The sequence below is a fragment of the Danio rerio genome, chromosome 2 (assembly GCF_049306965.1).
Source record: "Danio rerio strain Tuebingen ecotype United States chromosome 2, GRCz12tu, whole genome shotgun sequence".
Classification (NCBI taxonomy): Eukaryota; Metazoa; Chordata; class Actinopteri; order Cypriniformes; family Danionidae; genus Danio; species Danio rerio.
In genome coordinates this window covers 30,021,178-30,049,113 of record NC_133177.1, presented here as the reverse complement: position 1 = coordinate 30,049,113, position 27,936 = coordinate 30,021,178, and the positions used below count along the sequence as shown (strand labels likewise).

The following is a 27,936-nucleotide window of genomic DNA, read 5'->3' as shown; positions in this document are numbered from 1 at the left end:
TTCACTGCATACATGTTACACATATGAAACTGCATATAACGTTTAAGTCATGTGATACAGTACAAATAATATACACTACACAATATTCAAAAACCAAATCCCATTTAAATATTAAGAAAAAATATGTTGTGTATGGTTCCAACACTGATTCTACCATGTCACCAAATATGAAACCTTGTCTGTTAAACATTTCCCATAGTATGTGTTTGTGTTTGTTTAGAAAAGAAAGTGATTTGACTATATAGTCAAACTGTCAAACAACTGTTGTACATTTTGTGATATGAAGCATAACACTGCTAACTACGGCGAGGAGCCCACATTTACAGCAACATAAGTACTTTTCCATGGTAACTCTGTCCAGATTTAAAATACTTTTCACAGAGTGAATCTTGAGTTCTAAATTTTCCATTTTGCTTAAAATCTTTTCTTATGTTTTGAAATTTTAAAAAAAGTTTGAACGTTAAATAATATTTCCAGATTGTAATAGTGTTCCTTTCACAGCATTTGTTTAAAATAATAATAATGCTTTAATTTTTCTCCTGAAGATGTTGTTCTTGCTGGAGGAGCGTGGCAGGATTGTGTTGGTGGTGCCAGGGTTCACTCAGGTTTGGCAGATGAGCATCACAAGGTAGTGGTTAGTGGACTTCCTGTGGGCGTCTCTCCCAGCAAGATGAAGAATAAGCTCACCATCTACTTCCAGAGGAGGCACAATGCAGGCGGAGAGGTTCTGGACATCAGATACCCTGCAGCACAGCCAGACCAGGCCTGGGTGCTCTTCAGAAACCGGAGAGGTGATATGGGATTTTTTATATTATAATATAAATGTAGCTATTTTTTTATTTCATTTTGATAGATCCATAATACTGTACGGAATCAGTATATTTTTACTTTTTGTTTTCAATTATTTGAACAATTTCAACATACAGGTACAACTTTTTTTTACAGAAATAAGTCAAATAAAGTACAATTAAATAAATAAAGAAGAGTACAAACAGATCACCAAAGACGTCACATACAGCATTTACAATATTCTCGCACTTTAATGCTGTTTGATGATGGTTATAAAGTTACATATTTCATAGGGTTTACAATCCCTTTGAGCCCCTTTCCTTTAGCATAATGAATATGATCAGCAACAAATAATAAAAAATTAAATGATGGTATTGATGGTGCTGCAGATGTATGTCCAAAATGCTCAGTAAATACCTCACAAATTGTACATATTGGAAAACAAGAAACATGGCTCACTCATTGCAAACTTAGGGTGCTTTCACAGTATTATTTTTGGTCCACACCCATATTCATTTGACGTCAGAGTACGATACATTTAGCTTGTGTGAACACTGTCTACTGAACTCAGGTGCGCACCCACAAACCGTACATGAGTCCGGCCCGAAAGAGGTGATCTAGGGTACAGTTTGTGCCAAATCTGGTGCGGTTCACTTCTGATATGATTGCAATCACAGCAAATAACAGAAGTAAACCACCAAGTAGGCATGGCACGATAACCGGTTTTAAGGTTAACTGCGCTTTGGAAAAGTCAAGGTTTTAAAATTGCCAACATATGCTGTTATACCGTTCCTATGGTATATACAAGTTTGTTTGTTTTGTTGTTTTGTTTTGGGGTGGGGGGTTGTGTGTGTGTTTTTTACCACTATTTTGTTTAGCTTGTTAGGGCAACAATATCTCCAGCAGAAAAAAACCCTCCATATCAAAAGCTACTGTTCCAAAATATTTTTAATGTTTCTTATAATAAAATATATTGTGTTAAGTGGGAAAAAGTTGTTGTTTTTTTTACCCAGACATGTTAAAAAAAGCATATTTTTGAGAAGTAATTATAATACTGTGAAACCGGAATATTTTTATCCAAGGTTATCACAGCCTCAAAATCTTATATCAGGCCATCTGTAACTCCAACTGTACAACAAACTTTAATTTTCATAACATTCATTTATGTGTGCATGTATGTCTGTATATCACCTGCCTTGGCGACAACCGGGACCGACCCACTGCAAACAGTGATAATGTTTGTTTTTCCCCACCAAAAACGAGTTCTGCAGACATCGTGTGATGTTCTGAATGTTTTTATGAACTTTTTGTGCGACAGATAGACGCAAGTGGCTCTCTGTATTTTGGTTTTAGTAACAAAAGCAAAAGATTTGTTAAAGCATAATGACCATGATATGCATACGTCTCCATTTTGACGCTTTACTTTCATGGCCATCACCTAGCAACAGCTGTACACAAAACAGCAGCAAGATGTCGCAAGTGTACTGGGGTTCAGAAGGAAAAAAGGCGATGTGAACACAAACCATCCGAGGGGGGAGAATCCAACTTGGGTTTGGACCAGGCAATTGGACAAAGTGTGAAAGAACCCTTATACACTATTCGTTTACCTGTATGCAATAACCATTCTGACCAATTCCTATAGAATTTATTCATAGCGTGTCTTAGAGAACAGTTGGTGGATTCTAGTTGTAGCTTTTTTACTAGCAACCAATAACACTTTGAGAAGGTATTTGTCTTGAGAATTCAAATCGGTTGCCTAAGTAAAGAAGATGAGGAACCAGTAGTTTTGAAGAATCTCTTGAATTATTCAGTGATAAATACATTTTAGTGGTTGCTCATCTCCACCTTTTGAGGTAACAATGTAAAAGGTATAACCTTCTTTTTAAACATCAAATTACTTTTAAAAAAGGATTGTTAATATTACTGCTAAATTCAATGTTTATATCCCCACCAAAAAAACTTTTACAATATTTCTGTGGTAATCTGAATGTTTTTGACAGAAATAGTAATACTAAAACTAAAGACTGCAGCTGCTGTAACCATCACAGCGGCTCTAAAAGCTCTCTCTATCTGATCTTTTATTTTCTTAAACCCCTACACGTGCTTTACTCTCATCTGATGCTGCTCTTTCACTGCTCAGTCAACGTGGCTAAAATCTATGATAGCTTGGGGATTCTCTTTATTGGCACCCAAATTGTGAAACTTTTCCTCTCTGATATTCGCAGTGCAGAATCCCTTAGAATTTTTAAATCATTACTTAAGACATACTCTTTTATTGTAGCTTTTATTTGATTATTAGATTTATCTTTCTTTTATGTGTTTTTAATATTTTTTTTGCATTCATCCTGTATGTATCTTTTACTGCTGCACATTTTATATCTGTAAAGTGCCTTGAGATGCTACTTTTAAAGGTGCTTTATAAAAATTAGGTTTGTTATTATTATGAATCAAACGTTTTAAAACGATTTAAATTTTAAATTTACCACTGTGGTCTTCAAAGGTTTAATGAACATAATTTACAATAATATGTGTGTTTGAACTGAGATTGCAATTTTTTTATTACAAGTAATAATGTTTTTTCATATAAAAAAATACTTTTTTATTTAAACACTTTCATGCTTTTTCTTCCCAGATGCAGAGCATGTTTTGAAGCAGCCTGACAGGAAGATTGGCATCAATGAACAACATTTTTCTATTCAGCTGAAGAAGTTTAAGGACATGGAGGTAAATGGAGTTCAAATCAAGATGTTTATTTGACCAGTTTTTCCCCACTCCTCTACTTATTCTTTGCACTAAACAAAGAATCTACCGTTAGATCCCAGGTGGCATCCAAGGTGACAAGGCTGAAATGTTTAGGAGCATCATGAGTCTGGAGGGATGCAGCTTCAGCTCCACAGATGTGCTGGAAGCAGTGCAGTCGTGCCGAGATCTTCCATCTGCTCTCAAATATCTCTGCCACGATTGTCCTATTTGCCAGGAGCAAGTATCCTTCAACAGGGTGAGAAGAACATATTAAGTGTAGTCTTGATGTAAAAAAAAAAAAATATGGAACCACTTTTAAACTTTACCTTTATTGGTTATGCATTGGATGATTATTTTTGTTAATAAATAATAATTATTAATACCCTATTAATAAGCTTTTATTTGAAATAAAATGTATATATTATATTATGTTATATTATAATATATTTTATTAAAATATTATATAAAAACTTTTTTAACTATGTAGAAAAAATATTGACAAGGAAGGCATTTTCATTGTTACAGTATTAGGTTTCAAATAAATGCTTTTAAACTCCATTTATCTAAGGGTTTTAATATACATGTACATTATTGGAATCTTCTAGAAAAGAAATTTTCTGCTTTGTGTTACTCTGCGTTTTGGTTCTGTTGATGTAAATTGCAGATGATCCCTAAAACTGCATGCGCGAATATCAAACCTAAAGCCAACTTTACTGTGCTAGGAGGTGATTGGTTTTCTAAAGTATTTCCTAGTTCACGCTCGAGGGCTCGTGCAGCTTCACAAAGCCGCTGAGGAACAGACTTCGCCATGTTTATGCTGCCAAATGTCCCAAATAGTCCTCGCTGCAGCTGTGACGACATAACTTAACCCGCCTTGCAGCAACGGCAGCCGTCTGTGGCTTTCATTCGTTTCATTTCATTTCAAATCGGCTTTCATTCGTCGCGATGTGTTAAATGAAAATGCATTATGTTTTTTTTCATTTTCATTTTCGTTCTGCAGCAAACATTGCACATATGTCTTGGAAAATGCTAACTGAAATACAGAAATACACTGCCATTTACATATTGCATTATCGTTTTGCGTATTACATTTCAGAATTAATTTTGCTACACACATCCCATGCTGTTATGCTGAAAATGTAATCCTGCGTTTCCTAGACGTGAGTGTAAATGCATTTAGGACAAATAACATTTAAATGATCATTTTGCTACAGTTTCTGCTTGTACTTTATTCACATCAAATTCAGCTTGTGTATAGCATTTTCAATTTAATTTTGCAACTTATAAAGCTTTAAAATGCGGATACAATTTACATATTAAAACAGTGTTTGAAATGATAAATGCAAACAATGTAATTTAATTTACATTTTCATTCTGCACCAAACATTGCTCATATGTCTTGGAAAATGCTAATTCAAATACAGAAATACATTGCCATTTAACATATTGCATTGCCATTTTGCATATTACATTTTGAATTGAATTATGCTACTCATACGTTTCCATATAATATACATATACATATATAAAATTAAAAATAATACTTTATTTAACCGTTATTCATTTTTAATCAGTATTTATTGTTATATTTCTAAATTTTTATTTTAAAGTTTTTATTTTTTATTAATTTTATAAGTTAACAATTATGTAAGTTTTTAAGCCGTGAAGGCAACCCGGTCATCATGCACAAGTGAATAATACACAGCAGGATCTCTTTCAGTCCTAAATGTAGTATCTGCCTGTGTTCTCCTCCTCAGATGGTCACCATGACACACTGCTCCTGTACGTTCTGTGAGAGCTGTTTTAAGAAGTACTTTTCCTCTGTCATTAAGGAGAAGAATATAGTTCATGCTGTGTGTCCTCTCTGTAATCTTCCTGATGTACGAGGAGGCCGCAGGGAGGACACCATGGAGTACTTCAGTCTACTGGACACACAGGTGTGGGGCTCTTTAAATTCTCTCTAAAATCGAAATTAATATGTTAGACTTAAAGTTATTCACCTTATTCTCCGTACACGAGCGGGCGCAGCCATTTTAATCCTTTTGGCTCGAGACGTCCGGTCTCATTCACTTCCATTCATTTTTAGACATTAAAAACGTCTGAAATTAAACATTTGAAATTAGATCACACATCCAACAAAGCTGCACATTTTAGATGTTGACCTTTAAACATAACATTTGTTTTGTTGTTTGTTTCTGATTTATTGTCAAATCCCATATGAAATTAAATAAGGCATATGACTAAATGTAAATATTTTGTATGTGTAGATCAGGTATTATTTGGACTCCCAGATTCATGAGCTTTTTCAGAGGAAACTTCGAGACAGAGCACTGCAGGAAATGCCCAACTTCCGCTGGTGTGCACATGTACGTTTCACCATTCTAAGATACTTTAGTGTAATGTTATAAACGTCTGTTTATATTTAGGTCAAACTGTAACTGTTTTGTATTTTAGTGCTGCTTTGGGCTCCTTCATGAAGCAGACAGGCTGAGAATGGACTGCCCCAGTTGTGGGAAAAGCACATGCTTTAAGTGTAAAAGGCCGGTAGGTTCTGCATTCACAAAATGCTGTGTTATGCTTTGCATCATACTGTATGCTTTCACATCAAGAACTATAAATAAAGGTATAACCACATTGGCATTCGCAGCAGCACATGGTAGTGTTCATATTATAAGAAAGCACTACAGTTTTGTCATCTGCTGCTTTAATGCTCGAGCAATTTAAAATCTGGTGGATTCGGATCAATTATCAATTATTTTATCATTTATCAGCTAAAAAGTTTTTTTTCTGAAGGTGATTTCAACAATATTATTATTCTGTATCATTGTCATTATGGTGTAGTGTGGATTTTGATGTTTAAAACTATATCTAATTTGTGCAATTGTTGGTTTAGCAGGGTTTACACTGGGACCTAAAAAGTTTTCAAAAGTCTTAAAATTTCTTAAATTTTAAAATCAAAATTTTAGGCCTTAAAAAGTATTAATTTTCCTTTGTTTGTGTATAGACGTCCAGTCTGGCCAAAAACCATACAATCACCAATAATCCATCTAAAAAAACATTAAACCTTTCATTCTAAATTATTATTTTAACTCTAATAAGCATAATGCTTTAATTATTTTCCTTACAGTAACATTTGTTTAAAAGTGCCTGGACAAACCTGGACAGATTGTTGTGCATAGATTTAGTTAATTATAGTTTTCCAACGTTTAAATTTGTTTATTGTACATATTTTATATATATATATATATATATATATATATATATATATATATATATATATATATATATATATATATATATATATATATATATATATATATATATATATATATACATAAGATATATATCTAAGAATATAAGAAGTTTGCTATAAGAAGTTTGTGTTGGAAAAAAGTGTATGGATACAGATAAAGCTTGCTTGTTCTTACACAAGATTTAAAATATTTTTGCTAAGAAATATCTAAAATATAAAAAAATATATTATTCATTTATTATTGTATTATTAAATGCATTAAATTATAATCATCATTTTTGATAGGGAAAATAAAAATCTAATAAAAAAGTGAACAAAATGAAAAATTTCTTAGCCTTTAGCCCTTTATGAGTCTAAAACTTCATTCATAATGGTCTTAAAATGTCTTTAAAAGTTTTAAATTTAACTTGGTGAAACCTGCAGAAACGCTGAGTTAGTCTTCAGACCAAAGTCCTTAAGTTGTCATAAAAAACATTTATGTTTTGTGTTAATATTAACTTTTGAACTTAATTTTTTAACACTACTGTTTAGAAGTTTGAGGTTAGTAAAATTGTATTTCTTAACTTTGATCAAAAGCAAAAGTTAAGATGTTTAGTTGCTAATTTAAATATTATTAATGTTAAAACTTTTTTCCTTAATGTTTTATGGAAGGAAAAATTCAGCTTGGTAAATTTCTGTTTAAGATAAATAGGGAGTTATTTTAAATTGAAATAATATTCACAGTATTTTACTGTATGTTTTGGAGTAAGTTAATAAAAAAATTTTTTTGAAACTTTAAAGTCTTATTTGTTTTATTTCGGCTAGAATAAAAGCAGTTTTTAGTTTTTTTAAAGCCATTTTAAAAGCTATATTTTTTTTTCGATGGTCTACAGAACAAACCATCTTTATACAAAACTTGCCTAATTACCCTATCCTGCCTAGTTAACCTGATTAACATAGTTAAGCCTTTAAATGTCACCTTAAGCTGTATAGAAGTGTCTTGAAAAACATCTAGTCAAATATTATTTACTGTCATCATGGCAAAGATAAAATAAATCAGTTATTAGAAATGAGTTATTAAAATGAGTTATTAAAACTATACTGTTTAGAAATGTGTTGAACAAATTTTTTCTGTTAAACAAAAAGTGGGGAAAAAATAGGGGCCTAATAATTTAGGGGGGGGCTAATAATTCTGACTTCAACTGTCTAATATAAACATAGGGCTTTAACATTGTGTATATATAAACAAACTTAATTAACTTAAACATAACTTATAAACTTAAGGAGGGTTTTAATATTATAACTTGAGAAACACTGGCCATATAAGTGAAAGAAATCCAATAAAAACGTATTTACATTGCTTAAAGAACGACAATGCAAAAAAATACAGTGATTGAAAGCTAAGAAATTGAAATATGTGAACAAATCACACAGCTTTTTGAACGTCAGGTGCATTACACAAGTTTAGTGAAATCACACATCAACAGAAAACCTCAAATATGAAAAGATTGATCCTCAGAATTAAGAATCCACATCAGTATTGATTATAGAAATGATAAAATGTTTGCCTGACAAGTAAACATCTGACCTAAACAATTCTTACTATTGGGCCTCTGCATTGTGAGGGCAGTTCTCATATTTTATAGATGCTGTTTTATTCTTGGATGCTTGTTTTCCAGTGGGCTCCACAGCATGAAGGAATCTCATGTGAGAAGTTTAAAGAGTGGGAGCAACTCAACAGCCCCGAGTACCAAAACTCCAGGCTAGAGCAGCTCCTCAGCAGGAACAAAATAGGTGAAACACAAACTCTTGCTGTAAAGTATCTAACTGGAGCTGTTCCCAGGTTGTAATGTTTTACTTGCCTCTTTCTAGACTGCCCAAAATGCAAATTCCGCTTCTTCCTGGCCAGAGGAGGCTGTTTGCATTTCAGATGCACTCAGTGCCAGCATGAATTCTGTGGTGGCTGCAGTCAGCCGTTTAAACAAGGCTCTGTGAGTTTACTTGTCTCAGCAGTTGTTATTGTTGTTAACAGAGCTCTGTACCAAATAACAAGCATCTGTTGTCTTTGCAGACCTGTAATTTTTCCATCGAGTGCGCAGCTAAAGGGTTACATGCGCACCATCCTCGAAACTGCCTATATCATCTGAGAGACTGGAGCGTCCCGCGACTACGTACCTTGCTGCAGGTGACAGAACTTTTATCTGTGATCTAGCATGAACAGGACACTACCATCATATCCTGCTCCTGTTAAATATTTTTTTTTGTTTGTTTTTCAGCGCTATGGAGTATCACATCCGCTCATGTTTAGCCCCAAACATCCAATGGGGAGACACTCTAAAGGTACAGTTTGTATGCCTATATCTAAAGTCAGATCAAGTTACCTTTATATAGCACTTCATGCAATGCAGATACAAACTAATTAACAAAGAAATAAGAGAATCAGTGGTCAACTGAATATATTTTCTTCATTATTTTATTATATTCTATATATAGTTTAAATTTTTTATGTTGATCATGTTTTCTGATATGAATGGGGTACATCATTCTGTTTAAATCCATGTAAAGGATGAGTCAAAGTACTTTGAAAGTATTTAAAAAAGTAGTCCGAGTGGCGTTTTATACTTTACAGCCAAACTCTGCTTGCATCCAATTTCTTACCAATACCACCTAAACATACAAAAATCATTAGGAAGTCATAAAATGTTTAAGTGAATTACAGGAGTGTTCATATTGAGCTGCGATTACATTAATTTTGTGACATAAAAGCTAGTTTAAATGGTTCCTAAAGCTCCTCATTGGTTTCAAACTGTCCTAGAGCGCCATCTGCTGTTAAAAGTTAAGCCTAAAATTCATTCAGGAGAGAATACCCATACTCTTCTCATAATCGAGAGCTCTAGTTTAAATACATTATATAGTATGTGAAATGTAATGTTGGATTCACACCATATGTGAATGCAAGCATTCCCATGAGTTGATTACCTACAAATTCAATTCAAATCCAAAAATAGAATACAATTTCTACTGGGCGGGGCAAATGATGCAGTGTGGCGCTGGTGTACTACAATTTTAATGAAACTGACTGAATTTACAAAAAAGGAATTTAAACCCTAAATTTATATTAATAATTGAATTGTCTGGGCGCCAGGTAGACCTAAATCTACCAAATGGAGTACGATAACAAAAATGATTAAACTGATAATTTATCTGATGGTGCTTTATCATCACCAGCTACACACAAATGTTAAATAAAAATAAAACACAAATAAATGTTCAAAGTAAGTAGAATTCACTTTAAAGTCCTCACAGTCAATGTTGAGTGTGAAACGTGTAGAAAACATGTTCACGGTCTTTTGTAACAGTTAATTTTTTTGTAGAAAAACAACAAACTTTATAGTCTCAGGGTTGAACAAACAGTTCAAACAATGTATCACTTCATAATGTATCCCACAAAGTTATAAAAAATTATTCTTCATACCCAATTGGTTATTTCAGTTCATATTGTGTGGTCCATGTAGCGATCGTCACAGTGTAATGTGTGATCTGTTTAAATTACCAGCATAAATGCACAGAATTTGCCTCAATCGCGTCTCCTGCACAAGTTCGAAACATTTAGGTTGATCTGAAAATTCCTGTCGGGTGGCGCAGTGGGTAGTGCTGTCACATGCGGTACAGGTGAATTGGGTAGGCTGAAATTGTCCGTAGAGTGTATGAGTGTGTATGGATGTTTCCCAGAGATGGGTTGCAGCTGGAAGGGCATCCGCTGCGGTAAAAACATGTGCTGGATAAGTTGGTGGTTCATTCCACTGTGGCGACCCTGGATTAATAAAGGAACTAAGCCGAAAAGAAAATGAATAAATGAATGAAAATACATATCAGGTGAAAACATTATGTGAGTAATCCAGAGAGAGTGATGTAATACACATCCCATTTACATCTTATGTAAACCTAGCATAATAGATATAATCTTATATAACCTAGCATTGTTACTACCTACAACTTATTACTGCCTACAGCTCTAGTTTTGTTATCCAGCTAATGTCAGTTCAAGGTTGATTCAGATCATTTTTTTAACTGTGCTAAATTTGCAAAATTCATCATTTATGAAACTTTGAGTCTGTAAAAAAAATTTATTTGTCAATGAAATAAATACAAACAATATTACTGAATTTCAAGTATCTTGAGGGGACAGTTCAGTCAAAACGTAAAATTCACTCACCCTGAACTTGTTTTCAAGAGGTTCCAAATTAAATATCCAGAAAATCTCTGGATCAATTTACCGGTAAAAAAAAAAAGGTGTTTACACGGACACAGCATTTCTGGAATTTTTCTGGAAAAGACCATTTACACATCCTTTCCAAAATACAGGTAAATTCTGACATCATTAACCAGAAATGAGCTCTAAACGGGTGTGCTTGTGTTCGACAACATAGAAAGGGTCGGGCTTTTGTTGATGGTTTCACTTTTATTTAAAGCATTTAGCATTCATGCATTCATCCCGGAGACATCCAAAAGCAGAAGCGCGAACCGCAGCTAAATGTTTACACACTTGACTACATTACAAGTTCTGTGGATGGATAAGTATTGTTAACAACTTTGATGAAAACATATAGAGGAACACTTTCACATGTCAAGATGTACATAATATGTGTGTGTGCTGGTGCTCACCGGTTGCTTCACGTGCACATGCGTCAAACAGCTGAAGCAGAGCTTGAAGGTAAACAAACAGCGGTTTATTATACACGTAAATGACATCTGAACTTGTAATACTGCTCTTACACCATTTCTCCATTTGTCATTGAAATAACGCCGTAGGTAGTTGGTTAATTTGTGTAAAAGGTCTACCGCCACAGCTGGAAAAAAACCTAAAGGAAACACTGATGTGTCTGGAAAAACCTTCAAAGGCTTTTATTTTCATAAACAGCTCGGATGTGAATGTGTCTGTGTTCTGATTTGCTGGAGTAGATGTCTCACGTCAGAGCGTTCTAATCATGGACGCACTCTTTCCTGCAGTTTTCCAGCCAGAATTCCAGCAAATTAATGTTACAAATTCACTTTCTGGAAAATTGCCGAAACAAATTTACCAGTATTTTTAAAAAGGGCCTGTTCACACATTATCCCTTTCTGGAAATTTGCTGGTAATATTCCAGAAATGTCTGTATGTGTGAAAGGGGCTATTGAAACTACCAGTTTGCAACTTTCTTCAAAATACTTTTTATGTACAACAAAAAGTCAAACAGGTTTTGAAAAGTGGAGGGGAACAGTGACAGAATTTTCATTTTGGGTGAACTTTCACTTTATAAGTACTTCTATTTAAAATTATATGCTTACTGACAGTTCAGATAATGTTCAAATGTGTCCCTCATAGGCATCTGTGGTGTAATGGAATTCCAGGAAACAGGAGCTGTGAAAGAAGAGGCATGTGGACGACAAGCTTTCCCAGAGTACAGCGGTTACTGCACGTAAGGCATTCTAGCTCTGCTAATCCTTCATTCTGTGAAATATATTCTCCTGAGAATAAAGCAAAAACCCAGAGATATTCTCACCTTCAGGTTGCATTATAAAGAGGTTCTGGTGGAGCTGATAAACAGCAATGGACTGGACCCTGTGGTACTGTTAGATGGGGCAGAACTGAGGGCAGAAATGGACCGCTGGAAAGTGCCACTTCCAGAAAGACATCCTTTGGAGCCGGATCAGCGGTACGATGACAGACTTCGACAGGTTAGTGCTCGCTGGATTTAAATCATTCACTTTACTAAAGAGAAGGGTTAAGTGGGATGTTTAGTTCCTCTGACTTATAAATGATATGTTCTAAGTTCAATTTATATTTACATACAATAGTTTGACATGAGAAAAGCTGTTGGAAAATATCAGTGTTCATTTTGTCTATGAAAATGGTTGGACACAAATAGAATTTTGTATTTGGTCTGCTGCGCTAGTAATATGACTAAAACAGTGAACAGTGCAATGCTGAAATGATGCATTACATTATAAAAGTCATTATAAATAAAAGATTGCATTTACATAAACATTACACTATTGTATACAAGATAATCATTCGTAAATATCTCACATTTTTAATTCTAATAGTATTCATATGCAAAGTCTTTATTATATGACACTTCAAAATTAGAAAATTATATTGTAAGAAATTATATAGTAAAATGGCCCATGAATTAGTTTTTAGATTGATGCTGTCAGACGATTCATCTCATGCAAAATAAGTTTAAATTTACACAATGTGTTCACTGTGTAGATTTATTATATGTTTTTGTATATGTTTATATATTTAGATTTATGATTTAACTTATATCTAATAATCTGTAAATGTTTTTGTTTTGATATATGAGTGTTGGGGGTGAAAAAGAAATTTAATCCAAAATTTGTAACTATCGCAAAGAGATCACCTCTTGTGTCAATCAGATCACATGTATGAAAGCATTTAGGCTTTCCTGTAAAATATAATGATGATGTAAGAAGATGTGGTAGGTTATTCAGGATGTGGTGGGTTTCTTAGGTTATTAAAGGTGTTTTCAGTCACTAGTTAAACCTGCATCAATCAGTGTAAGCTGCACGATTAATTATTAAAAGATTAGGATCTCAACATCCACACAAAACAAATAAAAAATAATGGTGATTTGCATATGTTAAATAATCATTCCAATCACTGCATTCAAATCTGTTTCAAAAATCAAGAATGAGATTCAGTCTTTAGTCTTTTTAATTATTTATGAATAGTTTGCAAACAGTTAAATAACGCAGAAGTACTGGGAGAGAACAGTTTATAGTTTAGATACAACCACTGATGTTTATGGTAAAGATTAAAATCATCATCACATGCATTTAACTTGACTCAAAAATGAAAGTTGTAGGCAGCAATTAGATTATTTAACCAGTAGGTGGCGACAACCAGCCATCAAAAATATGCCACTAAAAAATTCTACAGAAGGGAGACATCTACCAATGAAACATGAAGTTTTATGAGTGAATAACTGAATCATTTTTGAAAATGAGACGACAAATTAATTTGGGTTGTACAAATTATGTTAGATTTACACATTTAGCGTTATCAGAAACAGTAGTAGTAGCAAATAATTTTTCACACTAAATTATTTGTTTAGCGTGTTTATTCTAAGTTTTTTCAAGGTTTTACAATAAATCAAAGGTACTGAATATGTCACGATATAATTTTATTCAGCTGAATATTTCTTAAATTTATTTGAAATAACATGACAGATTCTCATTTCTGTTTGTTAAAACCAAAAGTGACTTGCAGTACTGTTTTTGTAATAAATAAAAAACAACTTACATTTGTCTTCTCTGTTTTTGGCTGATCCAAAAAATGGTAAAAATCTCTGACTAAAAAACCATAATGTGATCCGAATCGTGAGATTTGTGATTTGTTACACTTATGAGCGAGATTTAAAGCACAAACATATATTATGTAAAAACAAACTTTTATCTGGGATGCAATTAATCGTGATTTATCTTTGTCCAGCACTAATAAATTTGTATATATAAATACAAACATACAAAGTAGATTTTTATTTTAGGTATGTATAAATTAAATTTCAAGAATTGATTTGGAACATTTTGTTTTAAACCAGCAAGAATCCTATAATCTTCATTGCCACTATTTTTATAGACCTACAACCTACTTGGAGTTTTATATGTGTGGGATTTTGCTGAGGTAAAGAATCCTGAAATAAGACTTAAAAAGAAACACTAGCTGAAGTGTCATAAAATAGATTTTATGGACAGAGTGTGAGGGTGAGACTGTTGAATTACCAGCACTAGTTCAAGTCAGACAACAGATCATGGTGTTCATGGAGCTGATACTAGCAATGAGAAAGGCAGACCTTCCAGGGTACGAGATAAAATGAACTGTCAAAACTTACTGCCAGATTCTGGAGGACAAATTCTTCAAACTGTGGGACACCAGAAAATGGTGCTGATGCCACCATCTCCCACCCTGAAAGGTTCAACCTGCAAAAAGAATCTATTTTATTCTGACACTTCAGTTTGTGAGGTTTCAGGATTCTTTATCTTCATAAAGTCTCAAAGAATCTGACACAGTGTTCTTCTGGAGACTGCAAATAGACTGCAGTTCTGCGGTGGCCTTGGCTATGGCGTTGCCTCCTCCTTGTGGGCATTTTAAACTTTTTTTTTTTTTACTTTTTAGTGTGATTTACATCTTGAAACGCGCATCAAAAAATAACAACATGAAATGTTTAGATTTTGTAGTTTCACTGACACCGATTTCTTCATTCTTGATGATAGCTCCTAAAATATATTTATTCACAATATTTTTTTTTAAATACTGTTTGTTTATATGATGCCACTATTGTAGCATCAACGATAAATATATTGTTTTCAACTAAAGGCTAAGCTTCATTTACATAATTAATTTGATTATTATTATTATTCATTCATTCATTTTCTTTTCGGCTTAGTCCTTTTATTAATCCAGGGTCACCACAGCGGAATGAACAGCTAACTTATCCAGCATGTTTTACGCAGCAGATGCCTTGTAGCCGCAACCCATCACTGGGAAACACCCATACACTCTCATTCACACACATACACTGCGGACAATTTAGCCTACCCAATTCAACTATACCACATGTCTTTGGACTTGTGGGAGAAACCAGAGTACCCAGAGGAAACCCACACGAACACGGGGAGAACATGCAAACTCCACACAGAAACACCAACTGACCCAGTCGAGGCTCGAACCAGCGACCAAGTGCTACCCACTGCGCCACCGCATCGCTCATTATTATTATTATTATTATTTATTATTTTGCATTATTAGTCATGGGTAAGTCATTAATTATATGTTTTTTATTTATTTATTTATTTATTTAGAAAGTACCACCCAAACATTTTTATATACATACAATTCTCATATCCATACCAATAATTCCCAATATTTTTAATTAATTTAGACTGCAGTGTTTAAAAGCAGAATACTAGAAAAAGGATTGTTTTGTTGATTTGCAGGCCAATCTTGGAAGAAATGTCCCAAAACATTTATACACACACACACACACACACAAAAACATAACCTACAGTTTTATGCAAAAGTTTGGGCACCCCTCTTTTTTCTGCATAGTAATGTGCTCTTTTTTTATAAGAGAAGATCACAGTGAAATGCTATCTGCTTTCTAGTGAAAGCTATATAATGTCATATTTTTCAGATAGTAATTTACAGTGTAGCAGTATTCAGATGTATGAAATTAAACTGCTGTGCAGAAGTTTGGGCGCCCTCTGTTTTGTGTGAATTTCAAAACCTGTAGTCACATAATGCTGATTGATCACAACCCAAAGTTGATTTGAGCGAAGCTGCACTTTTCTCCACATAGACTTCCATTCATACGCAAGCTTGTGTGACAAGTTTCGCAGTTCGATGCACTGGAAACTTCAAGCTTGCTAGACTCTGGCCTGCGAAATCGCATAACATGGTTGCATGAGACCAATCCAAGACCAAAACATGACCTTTCTGGACAGAAATTAAAATATATAGCAATCGCTCGCTTTTTAAATGTCTAATCATCTTGTTTATTCTTGCCCATTTTCGCTCAAATGTGACCGCAGCTTAACTCGGTGAACCTTAACAATCCTAACACAGGTGCAACCAATCATGGAAAAGGATATTTAAGATAGCTGATTGCTGGTTGTTCTTCTCCTGAAGCTGCGGTCGCACTAGAGTTTGTGTGTGCGAAATTCTGTCGTACAGCACTGCAAAAAGGGGAGGGATTAAACAAGATTATTAGACATTAAAAAAAGCGAGCGATTGCTCTGTTTTAAATTTCTGTCTAGAGAGGTCTTGTTTTGATCCTCGATTAGTCTCACGCAGTCAAGTGATGCAATTGCCGTTCAGAGTTCACCAAGCTTGAACTTTGCACTGCAGCAACCTGCAAAACTTGACGCTTGACCCTGCGTTTCCAGTCTGACGCATTCGCGTGCGTATAAATGGAAGTCTATGGGGAGAAAAGTCAAGTGTGACCGCAGCTTTATTGTGAACCTGAAAGTAGCAACATGGAAAACTCAAAAAACTTCCTAAATGACCTAAAAACTAGGATAATTCATTATTATGAATTAGGAGAAGGATGCAAAAAGCTATCACAAAAGTTTAAAGTATCTCCACAGTCAGAAATATAGTAGGAAAATGGAAGGCCACAGGAGCAGTTCTTGTGAAGGAAAGATGTGGTAGGCCAAGAAAAATATCTTAAAGGCAAAGGCGAAGAATGGTTAAAATGGTAACAGACAGACCAGTCTTTTTTTGACTAAAATGTGGAAACATTTTAATAATAAATGTACGGCTTTTTGCTAAAGTACCATTGGGATATTGTCATTTTAATAGTTTCTGATATAGATGTTTTTGTTCTAAAGGTCCTGAGCATAATCACTTATACAAGCAAATAAGGGTGAAAAGGTTCATATTCCTGTTATTAAAAAACAAACATTTTTACCAAAATGCATGCTGCCTGCATTAATGGCCAAAAAGATTAAATAAAATACAAGTAAAAATACCAAACTGTAAGCTAAGAACTACAAGGGTTAATAATTATATTTTATTTAGGGGCGTTTTTTCACTCTCATCCCTTGTTACCAATTACATTCACTTATTAATGATTGCACCTAAAAAGAACAGTAGTCATTAAGATTGATCTGGTTTGGAATGGTAAAAGGTGCTTAGATCATAAAATTGACTTGCCTAATTATCGACTAAACAATTAAGCTCACACTGTGACAACTGATAATGAAATTGTTAGTCGCTGTATGACAGTCAATTGTTTTGCCTGATTTATAAAAGACATTGTTTCCTGTCAGATCTTAAAGGAGCGGGTGGTTCTGGGCAGTGGTGCAGCTCCTGGATTGAAAGCAGCTGCTCCACCCACTCCATCTCCCTCTTCTCCTCCAGAGGCCGGGGCTCCATGGTACTCCATCCTGAACCGGGCAGTTTCTGAGGACTCACAACAACTCCTGCTGCTGACCGACTGAAGAGCTTAGAGAGACTGGGACTTCATATGCATTTCTGATCTCACTGTTAACAGTGATAAGGTTACAAAGCTCTGGATCAAACTAGGCTGATTTTCAACACATTATGGGGTCTTTCCCTCACTCTAATCTAAAGGAACAGTCCCCTTTTTTTTAAATGAGCTCATTTTTATAAATATCCATATACAGTGCATGCAAAAAGCATTCATAGCGCTTCACTTTTTCCACATTTTACCTTACAGCTTTATTCCAAAATGGATTAATAATGACAAAGTGAAAAAAGAGTTTTTGAAATTGTTGCAAATTTATAAAAAATAAAAAAGCTGAAAAATCACATGTACATCAGTATTCACAGCCTTTGCTCAATACTTTGATGATGCATCTTTGGCAGCAATTACAGCCTTAAGTCAATTTGAATATGATGCCACAAGCTTGGCACACCTGTCTGGGAATTTTGGCCATTCCTCTTTGCAGCACCTCTTAAGTTCTATCAGGTTGGATGGGAAGCGATGGTGTACAGCCATTTTCAGATCTCTCCAGAGATGTTTAATAGGATTCGAGTCTGGGCTCTGGCTGGGCCACTCATGACATTCACCGAGCTGTTGTGAAGCCACTCCATTAATATTTTGGTGATGTGGTTTGGGTCATTGTCCTGCTGGAAGATGAACTGTCAACCCAGTTTGAGGTCAAGAGCACTCTGAAGCAGGTTTTCAATCAGGATTTCTCTGTACATTGCTGCATTCATCTTTCCCTCTATACTGACTAATCTTCCAGTTTCTGCTGCTGAAAAACATCCCCACAGCATGATGCTGCCACCACTATGCTTCACTGTATAGATAGTATTAGCATAGTGATGAGCGGTGCCTGGTTTTCTCCAAAAGTAACTCCTGGCATTCAGTCTAAAGAGTTAAATTTTAGTCTCGTCAGACCGGAGAGTTTTGTTTCTTATGGTCTGAGAGTCTTTTAGATGCCTTTTGGCAAATTCCAGGCGGGGAGTGGCTTCCGTTCGGCCACTCTACCATTCAGGCCTGATTGGTGGATTGCTGCACAGATGGTTGTCCTTCTGTAAGGTTCTTTTCTCTCCACAAAAGAACGCTGAAGCTCAGACAGAGTGACCATCAGGTTATTGATCACCTCCCTGACAAGGCCCTTCTCCCCCGATCACTCAGTTAGATGGGGATTCAGCTCTAGTTCCAAACATCTTCTACTTACGCATGATAGAGGCTATTGCGCTCATTGGAATTTTCAGAGAGGCAGAAATGTTTATGTAACCTTCCCCAGCCTTGTGCCTCGAGACAATCCTGTCTCAGAGGTCTACAGACAACTCCTTTGTCTTCATTTTTTATTTTTAATAAATTTGCAAACATATCAAAAAATCTTTCTTTCATATTGTCATTATGGGGTGTTGTGTGTAGAATTCTGAGGAAATAAATTAATTGAATCCATTTTGTAATAAGGCTGTAACATAAAAAAATGTGGAAAAAGGGAAGCGCTATAGATTACTTTCCACACGCACTGCATATAATCATTTTTTTAGAACTCGGGTTGCACTGAGCACCTCAGTGATATATGTTGGTGCACTTAACCACTAAGCTATTGGCGCCAACAAAATATGCTCATTTTACAACCCTACTATAGTTTAGCTTAGCATAGATTATTGAATCTGATTAGACCATTAGCATCATGCCATACCATGACTGCAGCAGGCGTAATGATATTACACATATTCTAACTGGTTGTGCAAGTGTACATCTTGGTGCTGCGGACTAATTTCAGGCGCTGCGTGGTATCATTGCACCTGCTGCAACAATGGTACGGCAGCAAATTTCCTTGATTAATACACCAGATTGAGAGTACAGTTCCTAGTCATATCAGTCTAGAAAATAACAACTTTTCATGTTACGTCGGTCTTAGTACACAATGTAAATACAGAAGAATCAAGCTTCCAAATAGGAATATTATTTATTAATGGTCATTTTTAAGTGAAACGCTAATGGTCTAATCCAATTCAATGATCTATGCTAAGCTAAGCTAGAAGTGCTCAAACCAGACCCAGAGATCGGCTGAATGGAAAAAAATGGCATAACTCAACTGTATATCTCTAGAGGAGCTGATTTTCCCCCAAAAAAATTGAACGTTATGCTTAAACAGGTATGGAGCAACAAGCAGTGACGCGGGAGTTTTATCCGTTTTTACAGTACAAGCACTGAGGTTTGCATGTCATAGTTATTCTACAAACTTACTTCTGTCGAAGCTTGTGGCTCTCAAAACTAGTCTGATTCTCTAACTTCTAGCAGTGAGGATCTACTCATGCTTGTTTTAACTGTTTTGTATTAATTGTATATTAAATGGGCTTTATACAGTGTATGCGTTATACAGAGCACAAGTTTGCACTTTTGTGAAATGGGTATTAGCATGATCTGTAAGACGTGTGAAAGGTTACGTGTTGCGGATATCTGACTGTGTGAATAACTGTGAATATAAAACATTTTATTTTCTCACAGTCTCATTTTTTGTTTGTTTCGAATATTAACACCCAGCCTATCGAGGTTTGTGTGTATGTGTGTGTTTTTATTTTCAGCTGCCAGAAATGTTTCCTCAGTGTTTTGTATTGGCTGAGCAGGAGAGCTGACACCACTCAGACTGTTCGCTGGAATCACTCTGCTTGTCGTTGTTTGTTTGCTCAACACTTTTTCTTCAAGTTACATCCATATTTCAGTAGGTAAGAGAAAGTGGCTATTTGAGTATTATCAGTATTATATTTAGTGTTTTCCAGAGAAGTAAATTAGTTTTAACAGGCACTAGTCCTGGCAATATTCCGGAATGACAAGTTGTAACAAGTAACTTGTAAAAAAATAAGTATATAAAATGAATATTCATAACATAAGGCGAATTGTTGGGATTCTGCTGTGCGTGAACACAAAAAGAAATAGCAAGCATATGAGCATGTACACATTCAGAACTTATTCAAATGAGACATTATCTGTAGGCCAATCAGATGATGCACTGACCGACACAGAAATAAAAGCCTTTGAATCCTTTGTCCAGACACATTTAGTAACTGCTTGTTAAGTTGACAACTTTTCTGTTCCTTTATTAATCTATAAAATTATCCCAGTGATGGGTTGCAGATCTATAAAATTATCTATAAAATGCTTATGATAAATCGCTGTTGAATTTACCTGCAAGCACTGCTTTCACGAATATTATGGAACGTCATTGTCTGCGTGTACTGTGCATTATTAATAACTTGGAAGTATTTTTAATAGCATTACTATAATAAAGTATAATAGTAACTTTAAGGTAATTTATTGGTATTACTGTTTGAAACTGGCTATTAAATAATGCATTTAGGAATAGCATTTACTACTGTGTGGTGCTTAGAAAACCAGTAGCCGATGTTTATTGATGAAGCTATGACTGCTTCACAGGTGAATTATATTACCAGTAAAAAGCTTTAAATTTATTTAATGGCAATTAAACCTTCAGTTTGTACACAGAAATCTGATATATTTTCAACACTTTGAAACAAATCATTTATGCAGCATAGAAAAGGTGGCAGAGAATGTTTAGTGAATCTAAATGTATTAATGGCATATTTGAACAGCACAGGTGCTTTTCTTCAAAAGAGCTTTATTTGATGGGGTTAACCGGTGCATCATCTCTAACTGCAGGGAATGCCTCAACCTCTTGAACGATTCTTTCTCCAATCGTTTTGTTATTGGCTGCTAGAACTCTTCTGGACATGAGGTCAAACGGTCCACCTGAGGACAAAACAATGTGACAATATAAATGCGGTAATATGCGACAATTGCATTTAAATTTAATAAACAAAAATGTAATAAACAAATATAATTTCTAACAATACATATTCTATATTTCAAGAGTTCACACTTAGATAATGCTTGACTATGTTAGCAGGTTTGGCATGCTGTCCAGGGAGAGAACCTCATCTGAAATTTATTCATTTTCTTTTCAGCTTAGTCCCTTTATTAATCTGGGGTCGCCACAGCGGAACGAACCGCCAATTTATCCAGCATACGTTTTACGCAGCGGATGCCCTTCCAGCTGCAACCCATCACTGGGATACATCCATACACACTCATTCACACACATTCACTACGGACAATTTAGCCTAGCCAATTCACCTGTACCACATGTTTTTTTGGACTTGTGGGGGAAACCGGAGCACCCGGAGGAAACCCACGCGAACACGGGGAGAACATGCAAACTCCACACAGAAACTAAACCAGCCGAGGCTCGAACCAGTGACCTTCTTGCTGTGAGGCGAACGTGCTGCCAACTGTGCCACCATGCAGCCCAATTGCATTTAATTGTAATAAATATAATTTCTAACAATACATATTCTATATTTCAAGAGTTCACACTTAGATAATGCTTGACTATGTTAGCAGGTTTGGCATGCTGTCCAGGGAGAGAACCTGATCTTGGACATAGATGAGCCCGAGGCTTACGCCTGGTCAATGAGCGTTAGGAGGGATACGAGATCAGGTAGTTCTCGAGAGCTCCCTTGATTTGTTAAGCCTATACCATGATAAATAAGATGGCTCTATGGAAATAGGCCGCCAACCGCACAAGTGTTTATGCATAAAGTGCTTGCAACTGTTACTATTATTTACTTCAATTGTGTCACATGTCTTTAGACTGTCGGAGGAAACCAGAGTACAGAATGTGCCGACTGGCTCAGCTAAGTACTTGATCCAGCAACCTTCTTGCTGTGAGGCAGCAGTGCTAGCCACTAAGCCAGCGTGTTGCCCTTAGCTAGAATTGTGGAAGAGGGAGAAGGGATGGATGGGGGGTTCTTCCAAAATGAATATAATGATAAAAGTTAGGCTGGATATTTATGTTAAATTTGGAATAATCCGATTGTCAATCATATCACATGCTCCTCTTGAAATTTGTTTGTGAAACTTCACATAAAACAACAGACAATTTTAAAAAAACCTATTTATTCATTCATTTTCTTTTCGGCTTAGTCCCTTTATTAATCTGGGGTCGACACAGAGGAATGAACTGCCAACTTATCCAGCATATGATTTATGCAACGGATGCCCTTAAATCGAATCCAAATTCTCGTATAAGAAGACAATAGACACTCCACGCTATTCCCGGACTACTCTCCATTGGAAATGAATGACTTCAGGCTTGTTGTTTATCGTGTGCAGTGAAAAGGCAGCTTCAGGAAGCTGACTCTCTGTCCCCCCTAACATGTCATCTAACATGTCATAACTGTTTATAATTCAGTCAAATTATGAGCTGCAAAGTTGGTTTGTCTTGTCTATAACTTGGCGAATGGCCATGGAATAAGAGGAATAATCAATAGTTGGGTGGTTCTTTGCCTCTTTGTATGTAGTGTTCCAGTATCATCGCCAACTATACTGGCCTAGAGTGCATCATACAGCTTTTTAAGTTGTTTTCAGGGCTCCCCAGAAACAAAGGTAACATGCTCAAACTAAAAAAAGCTCTCGTTACCTTCAACATCCAGGAGAACTCCTCCGGCCTCTGAAACGATGACCGCTCCTGCTGCCATATCCCAACAGTGGATCCCAATCTCATAATAGGCCTCGACACAACCAGCTGCCACCAAACACATGTTGATGGCAGCAGATCCAGCACCACGTATCCTAAAGAAGGAAATGTAATGAACATTCAAGAGGTATTTGTTGATGCACATTACAGTATTTGTACACCACTGCAAACTATGTTGTATACTGTAGGATAATACTACATTTAAGAGTAATTCAAAAAGTTTGCATATTTAAAGAAACGCTACATACCCATGAACTGGCAGACACAAGATCTTCCTCATGCTAGAGAAAATCTTTTCAACGTTTTCAGGATCTCTGTTAGAGCCAAACTCTGTCGCGATGATTGACTGGTTGATCTCTGTTGAACGATTTGGAAACAGTTAGAGAAACTGGATCAACTCTATCAGAATGCTCAGAATAATACTTACCTTTTTGGTCCGACACTTGCAGCGGCTGCCCGTTACAGAATGCTCCTTTTCCTTTTCGAGCCGTGTACATTTTATCTTCTATACAGCTGTAAACCACACCAAACTCTAACTGCAACAGAACAACCACTGACAGTTTGACTGACGCTCTTCAAACTGCATGAACTTACAACCTTCCTAATGCTTGATAAATGAGCAAGAAAACAAAGTGGGTGCAGTGGGTGTTCATCTCAGTGCACATTTCAAAAGATTCATTAGCAGCGGTGGCACTTTTTGTGTTCCTAATTCTAAAATTGAAGAGAGCACATATGAAAGGAAATGATGCTTACCGTTTTGTTGACAGCAAAGCCAATGGATACGGCAACAAATGGATATCTGCACAAAGGAAAATGTTTATTTCAAATGGCTTTTTTTTTTCTAGAAGAGCAGGAAAAATCTAAAATATGCAGTTGATCAGATTTCTCACTCCAAATGCTTAAAGTAATTTCAAGGGTTGGTTCACACCCCAAAAAATAAAGAATCTAGTCATTTTTATTAAATAACTTTTCGCGTATGGAAATCATTATGTGATACTTTGCATTATATATATATATATATATATATATATATATATATATATATATATATAACTCATGGTGGCCCGAGTTTAATTAACAGTTTGAGGTCCAATGCCGATCTTTCCCTCTCTTTGCTCTACTTTCCTGTCTCAACTCTACTTTTCTATACAATAAAGGTGAAAATCCCCTAAAATATATATATATAAAAAATGAGAGTAACTAATAATGACCGTTTCCCAGTTCTGGGTTGCAGCTGGAAGGGCATCTGCTGAGTAAGACATATGCTGGAATAGTTGGCAATTCATTCCACTGTGGTAACCCCTAATAAGTAAGGGGATAAGCCGAATAAATAATAAATAATAAACGAATAAATAATTTTGGCCAATTAAGGTTGTAATATTAAAATGAGATTTAATTACATTTAATAAAATCATTATGCATATAATACTTGGTAATATTTATTAACCACATGAACTGTGTGGTTAGGATTAGGATGAATGGAATAGGATTTGATGTTAGTTGCATGTAATTATAAATCATTTATTCTTATTACTATAATAAGTACATTGAATGTGTAACAACTGCTTCATAAAATACATTGCTTATTTTATACCTTTAGACCCCTCTGTATCAGTAAATAAAATCTTACCCATGCACAAAGTTAGTGGTCCCATCCACAGGGTCAACAATCCATGTTGGGTTTTCAGTCAAAACACAAGGTTCTCCAGCAGCCACAGACTCCTCACCAATGAAACTACAATAAACAGAAGCAGATGCTGTGCGTTCTCTTTACTGTTGATTCAATGTGATCTAATATTAGCATAAAGGACTCAAGTCAATACCTGTGTTCAGGAAACTTCTCCTTCACTGACGTAATAATAAGCTGCTCCACATTCTGGTCTGTTTTGGTGACCAGGTCAACAGATGAGCTCTTGCACATGATCTTCAGGTCGTTCTGCAAAGCCTCCCTCACAATCTGGTAGAGAGAGAAAGAAAGAGTAAGACTTCAGTGCACAAAAAAACACAACAAAAAAATGTTTTAAAAGTGCAATGACATCTCACCTCTCCTGCTTTTCTGGCCAAAGTTACAGCATGGTCCATGGCATCCTGCCAAAGGTCAGGCATTGTGCCTTTATATTCTAGGATGCCTTTCTAAAAAAAAAATAAATAAAAATTATTCTCTTCAGTTTTAAATTGCAGTCACAAACACCATAATGATGTAAATCAATTCAGATCACAGTTCATTTTTAAAACCCTATTTTGTTTGAGAAGGCAGTTTATGTTTCTGATTAATCCCATATTTTCCCTGAGTTCCTGAATCCCTGCACACACTCCTTATATAGAGTTATTCCTATAAATAACTGGGCCCCTAATTGGTTCTTTGACTGAAGAACCAAGCAAAAAAAAAAGTACTATGGCAGCTTTGATTTACATTATAATAGCTGCCATCAGCTGTAAAATCATGATACTATTATTAGTATTATTTTATCTATTTCTCATTTATGTAAAAGAGATAATTCACCCAATAATGAATTTTGAATGAATTGAATGATGTCTAATGCTGGATGCCCTCCATTAGATGCAATGTAATAACAGCAAATGTTTAACAGAAATCCTCATTTGACTATATTCCACAACAGTTTGTTTTCTTTATTATACATTCTGTCAAATTCATCTGTCACACTGACTTTTTATTCCGTTCTGAAAAATTCAAGATAATGAAGAATGTACACTATTCTGTTTGTTTATTTTAGTTATTTAACAGGGACATTACACTTGACATTGTTATACAGAGACAACTGATGCTGTGTACATGGGGCATATAGCATAAGGCTAATTTGCAGCCCTCGTCGGAAAATGTCCGACAAGTCCAACCTGAAATGAATCATACTTAATGTTCACATTGCTGTAAAGATTTCAGCCGTTGTTTTGGCTTTACATAAAAAACTGGGGATGAATTAATTAATAAATCATTTCTAAAGGAATTTCTAGACAGTTTCATGTCACCTTTTTATTATTGTTGACTTTTTAAATGCTTAATATTGGTCACTACTGGCTCCCTTTAAAAGGTTTTAAAAAAACCTAAAGGTTTTTAGGTTTTCATAGCAGTGTTTGGTAAAAAATAAAATAAAAAGTAGTGCCGTTAAACACTGTTGAGGCTACAACCATAAAAAAAAACATTTCATGTACTACAAGAAAAAAAAAATTTTCTTTGGCACATTTTTCATTTATATATAAACATTAGGGATGCATATAAAGGGCTTATATTAATAAATAATTATCAAGGAAAATCATTTTTATACACATAAAATAAAAATGTTGTAATGTTACCTTTAATAAAAATAAATACCTACAACATTAAGCTGTTAGAAGCTAAACACCCTGAAAATCCACAAAATGTATAATATTTTATAGCTCCTGAAGTGCATGTCTGAACTGCACAAGCATACTCTCATTCAAAACACAGATGAGCTTTGGCTAATGATAGTAAAGATCCTCCTGTACAAATCTGCTTCGGTTCATTGCTATACCTTTATAATTAAGCCAAATATAAACATCGATGCTAAACTTGCTTTATGATGGAAGCGCAAATACAGTGACATAACTAACTCGTTGAAACACAACCAATAATAATAATAATACGGAGAGAAAATGCTTACCAACCGGCGAAATGTAGACAGGCTGTCAGATTGTTGTGTTTCCGGGTTCTTGGAGGAGCAGAGAAGATTAACCCTACGTTATCTGGGTATTTTTAGAAAACCACCTAAGCATTTAGTATAGAGAAATATCCTCTCTGTATATGTGTAGCTTATACTATACGTTTCAATGTCCTGTTTACCATCAGTGTGTTGAAATACAGTAGCTATCGTATAACTCGTATTAATGTTAATGCGCATGCGCATTGTGTAAGCATCACGATCGCCTGACACAACTAGGTTAGTTATTTTATTCTTTAATACTTACTATTCATTATTTAAACTGAAGCAAAGAGGTTTTCTCTTTTTTTTTGACGAGCACGTGTCAAGTGTTCACAGCTACAAACATTTTTCTCTCCGTGGTTTTTGTACTTTATTCCCTGTGGGAAGAAAACTGCTTAAATCAGCCTAAGCTGGCTGGTTTTAGAGGGTTTTTTGGCCATTTACAGCCTGGTCTTAGCTGGTCAGGCCAGCTAAAATGACCAACTAAAACTAAAACCATCTTGACCAGATGATGCACATAGCTGGTTTTGGCTGGTCTCACAGCCTGTTTATTGGCTGATCAAGCTGGTTTTAGCTGGTCATCTCAGGCTGGAAATGTCTAAAGAAATGGCCAAACCCCCTACAAAACTAGGCTGGTTGACTTGCTAAAACCAGCTGAGGTTCGTTTAAGCCGTTTTATATTTTTTGTAGGGTTGTCCTCGTTAACTTTACCCTTATCGAAATAGGCTATATAACATTTTTACCATCCAATTGGTGTTCTATAGAAAATATAAAATCCCTCACTAAAAGAAAATAATAACATGCATATTAACCAAATTGCCATCACAAATAAAAACATTATTCTTGTGAATACCACATGAATAGTAGGTCTTAATCCTCCTTTAACTGGTTTAGAATAGATGGTTTTGTTTTCCTGAAGTAAAAGAAAAGCGAGCAACACCA

General features: G+C 35.2%; 2 protein-coding genes across 8 annotated transcripts in view; one reads left to right on the top strand and one right to left on the bottom strand.

Annotated features, from left to right (window-relative positions):
• The window catches only part of si:dkey-181m9.8, a 31,105-nt gene extending 10,843 nt beyond the window's left edge, over positions 1–20,262 (top strand). For 2 of the 4 annotated variants that reach the window (XM_073926274.1, XM_073926273.1), the window contains exons 9-22: positions 546–628; positions 701–791; positions 3,422–3,513; positions 3,605–3,787; positions 5,289–5,468; positions 5,799–5,897; positions 5,986–6,075; positions 8,443–8,557; positions 8,636–8,754; positions 8,835–8,948; positions 9,040–9,103; positions 12,129–12,222; positions 12,313–12,481; positions 17,597–20,262. In XM_073926274.1, coding sequence (XP_073782375.1) covers positions 546–628; positions 701–791; positions 3,422–3,513; positions 3,605–3,787; positions 5,289–5,468; positions 5,799–5,897; positions 5,986–6,075; positions 8,443–8,557; positions 8,636–8,754; positions 8,835–8,948; positions 9,040–9,103; positions 12,129–12,222; positions 12,313–12,481; positions 17,597–17,767 — 1,664 coding nt within the window. In that variant the 3' untranslated portion in view covers positions 17,768–20,262. Of the gene's footprint in view, positions 1–545; positions 792–3,421; positions 3,514–3,604; positions 3,788–5,288; positions 5,469–5,798; positions 5,898–5,985; positions 6,076–8,442; positions 8,558–8,635; positions 8,755–8,834; positions 8,949–9,039; positions 9,104–12,128; positions 12,223–12,312; positions 12,482–17,596 lie in introns of all 4 variants that reach the window. The other 2 variants (XM_690941.11, XM_068214002.2) reach the window with 1 other exon arrangement.
• Positions 20,263–21,216: 954 nt separating this feature from the next.
• Positions 21,217–27,157, bottom strand: impa1 (inositol monophosphatase 1). Of its 4 annotated transcripts, none has more exons than XM_068223779.2 (9): positions 26,956–27,157; positions 25,358–25,443; positions 25,138–25,271; positions 24,945–25,049; positions 24,068–24,113; positions 23,742–23,850; positions 23,563–23,671; positions 23,258–23,409; positions 21,217–21,528 (listed from the first exon to the last, which is right to left on the bottom strand). In XM_068223779.2, the coding sequence occupies exons 2-9, from the start codon at positions 25,418–25,420 to the stop codon at positions 21,398–21,400; spliced, it is 849 nt and encodes a 282-aa protein (XP_068079880.1). In that variant the 5' UTR covers positions 25,421–25,443; positions 26,956–27,157; the 3' UTR covers positions 21,217–21,397.
• Between the last annotated feature and the right edge of the window lie 779 nt (positions 27,158–27,936).

What these genes read in the sequence shown, in the direction of transcription:
- impa1 (XM_068223779.2), bottom strand. Translation starts at nt 25,420, where the DNA reads ATGCCTGACCTTTGGCAGGATGCCATGGACCATGCTGTAACTTTGGCC. An exon ending in TGGCCAGAAAAGCAGGAGAG is followed by an intron (nt 25,272 to 25,357) that starts GTGAGATGTCAT and finishes TCTCTCTACCAG; the next exon opens with ATTGTGAGGGAGGCTTTGCA. An exon ending in GCAAGTGTCGGACCAAAAAG is followed by an intron (nt 23,672 to 23,741) that starts GTAAGTATTATT and finishes ATCGTTCAACAG; the next exon opens with AGATCAACCAGTCAATCATC.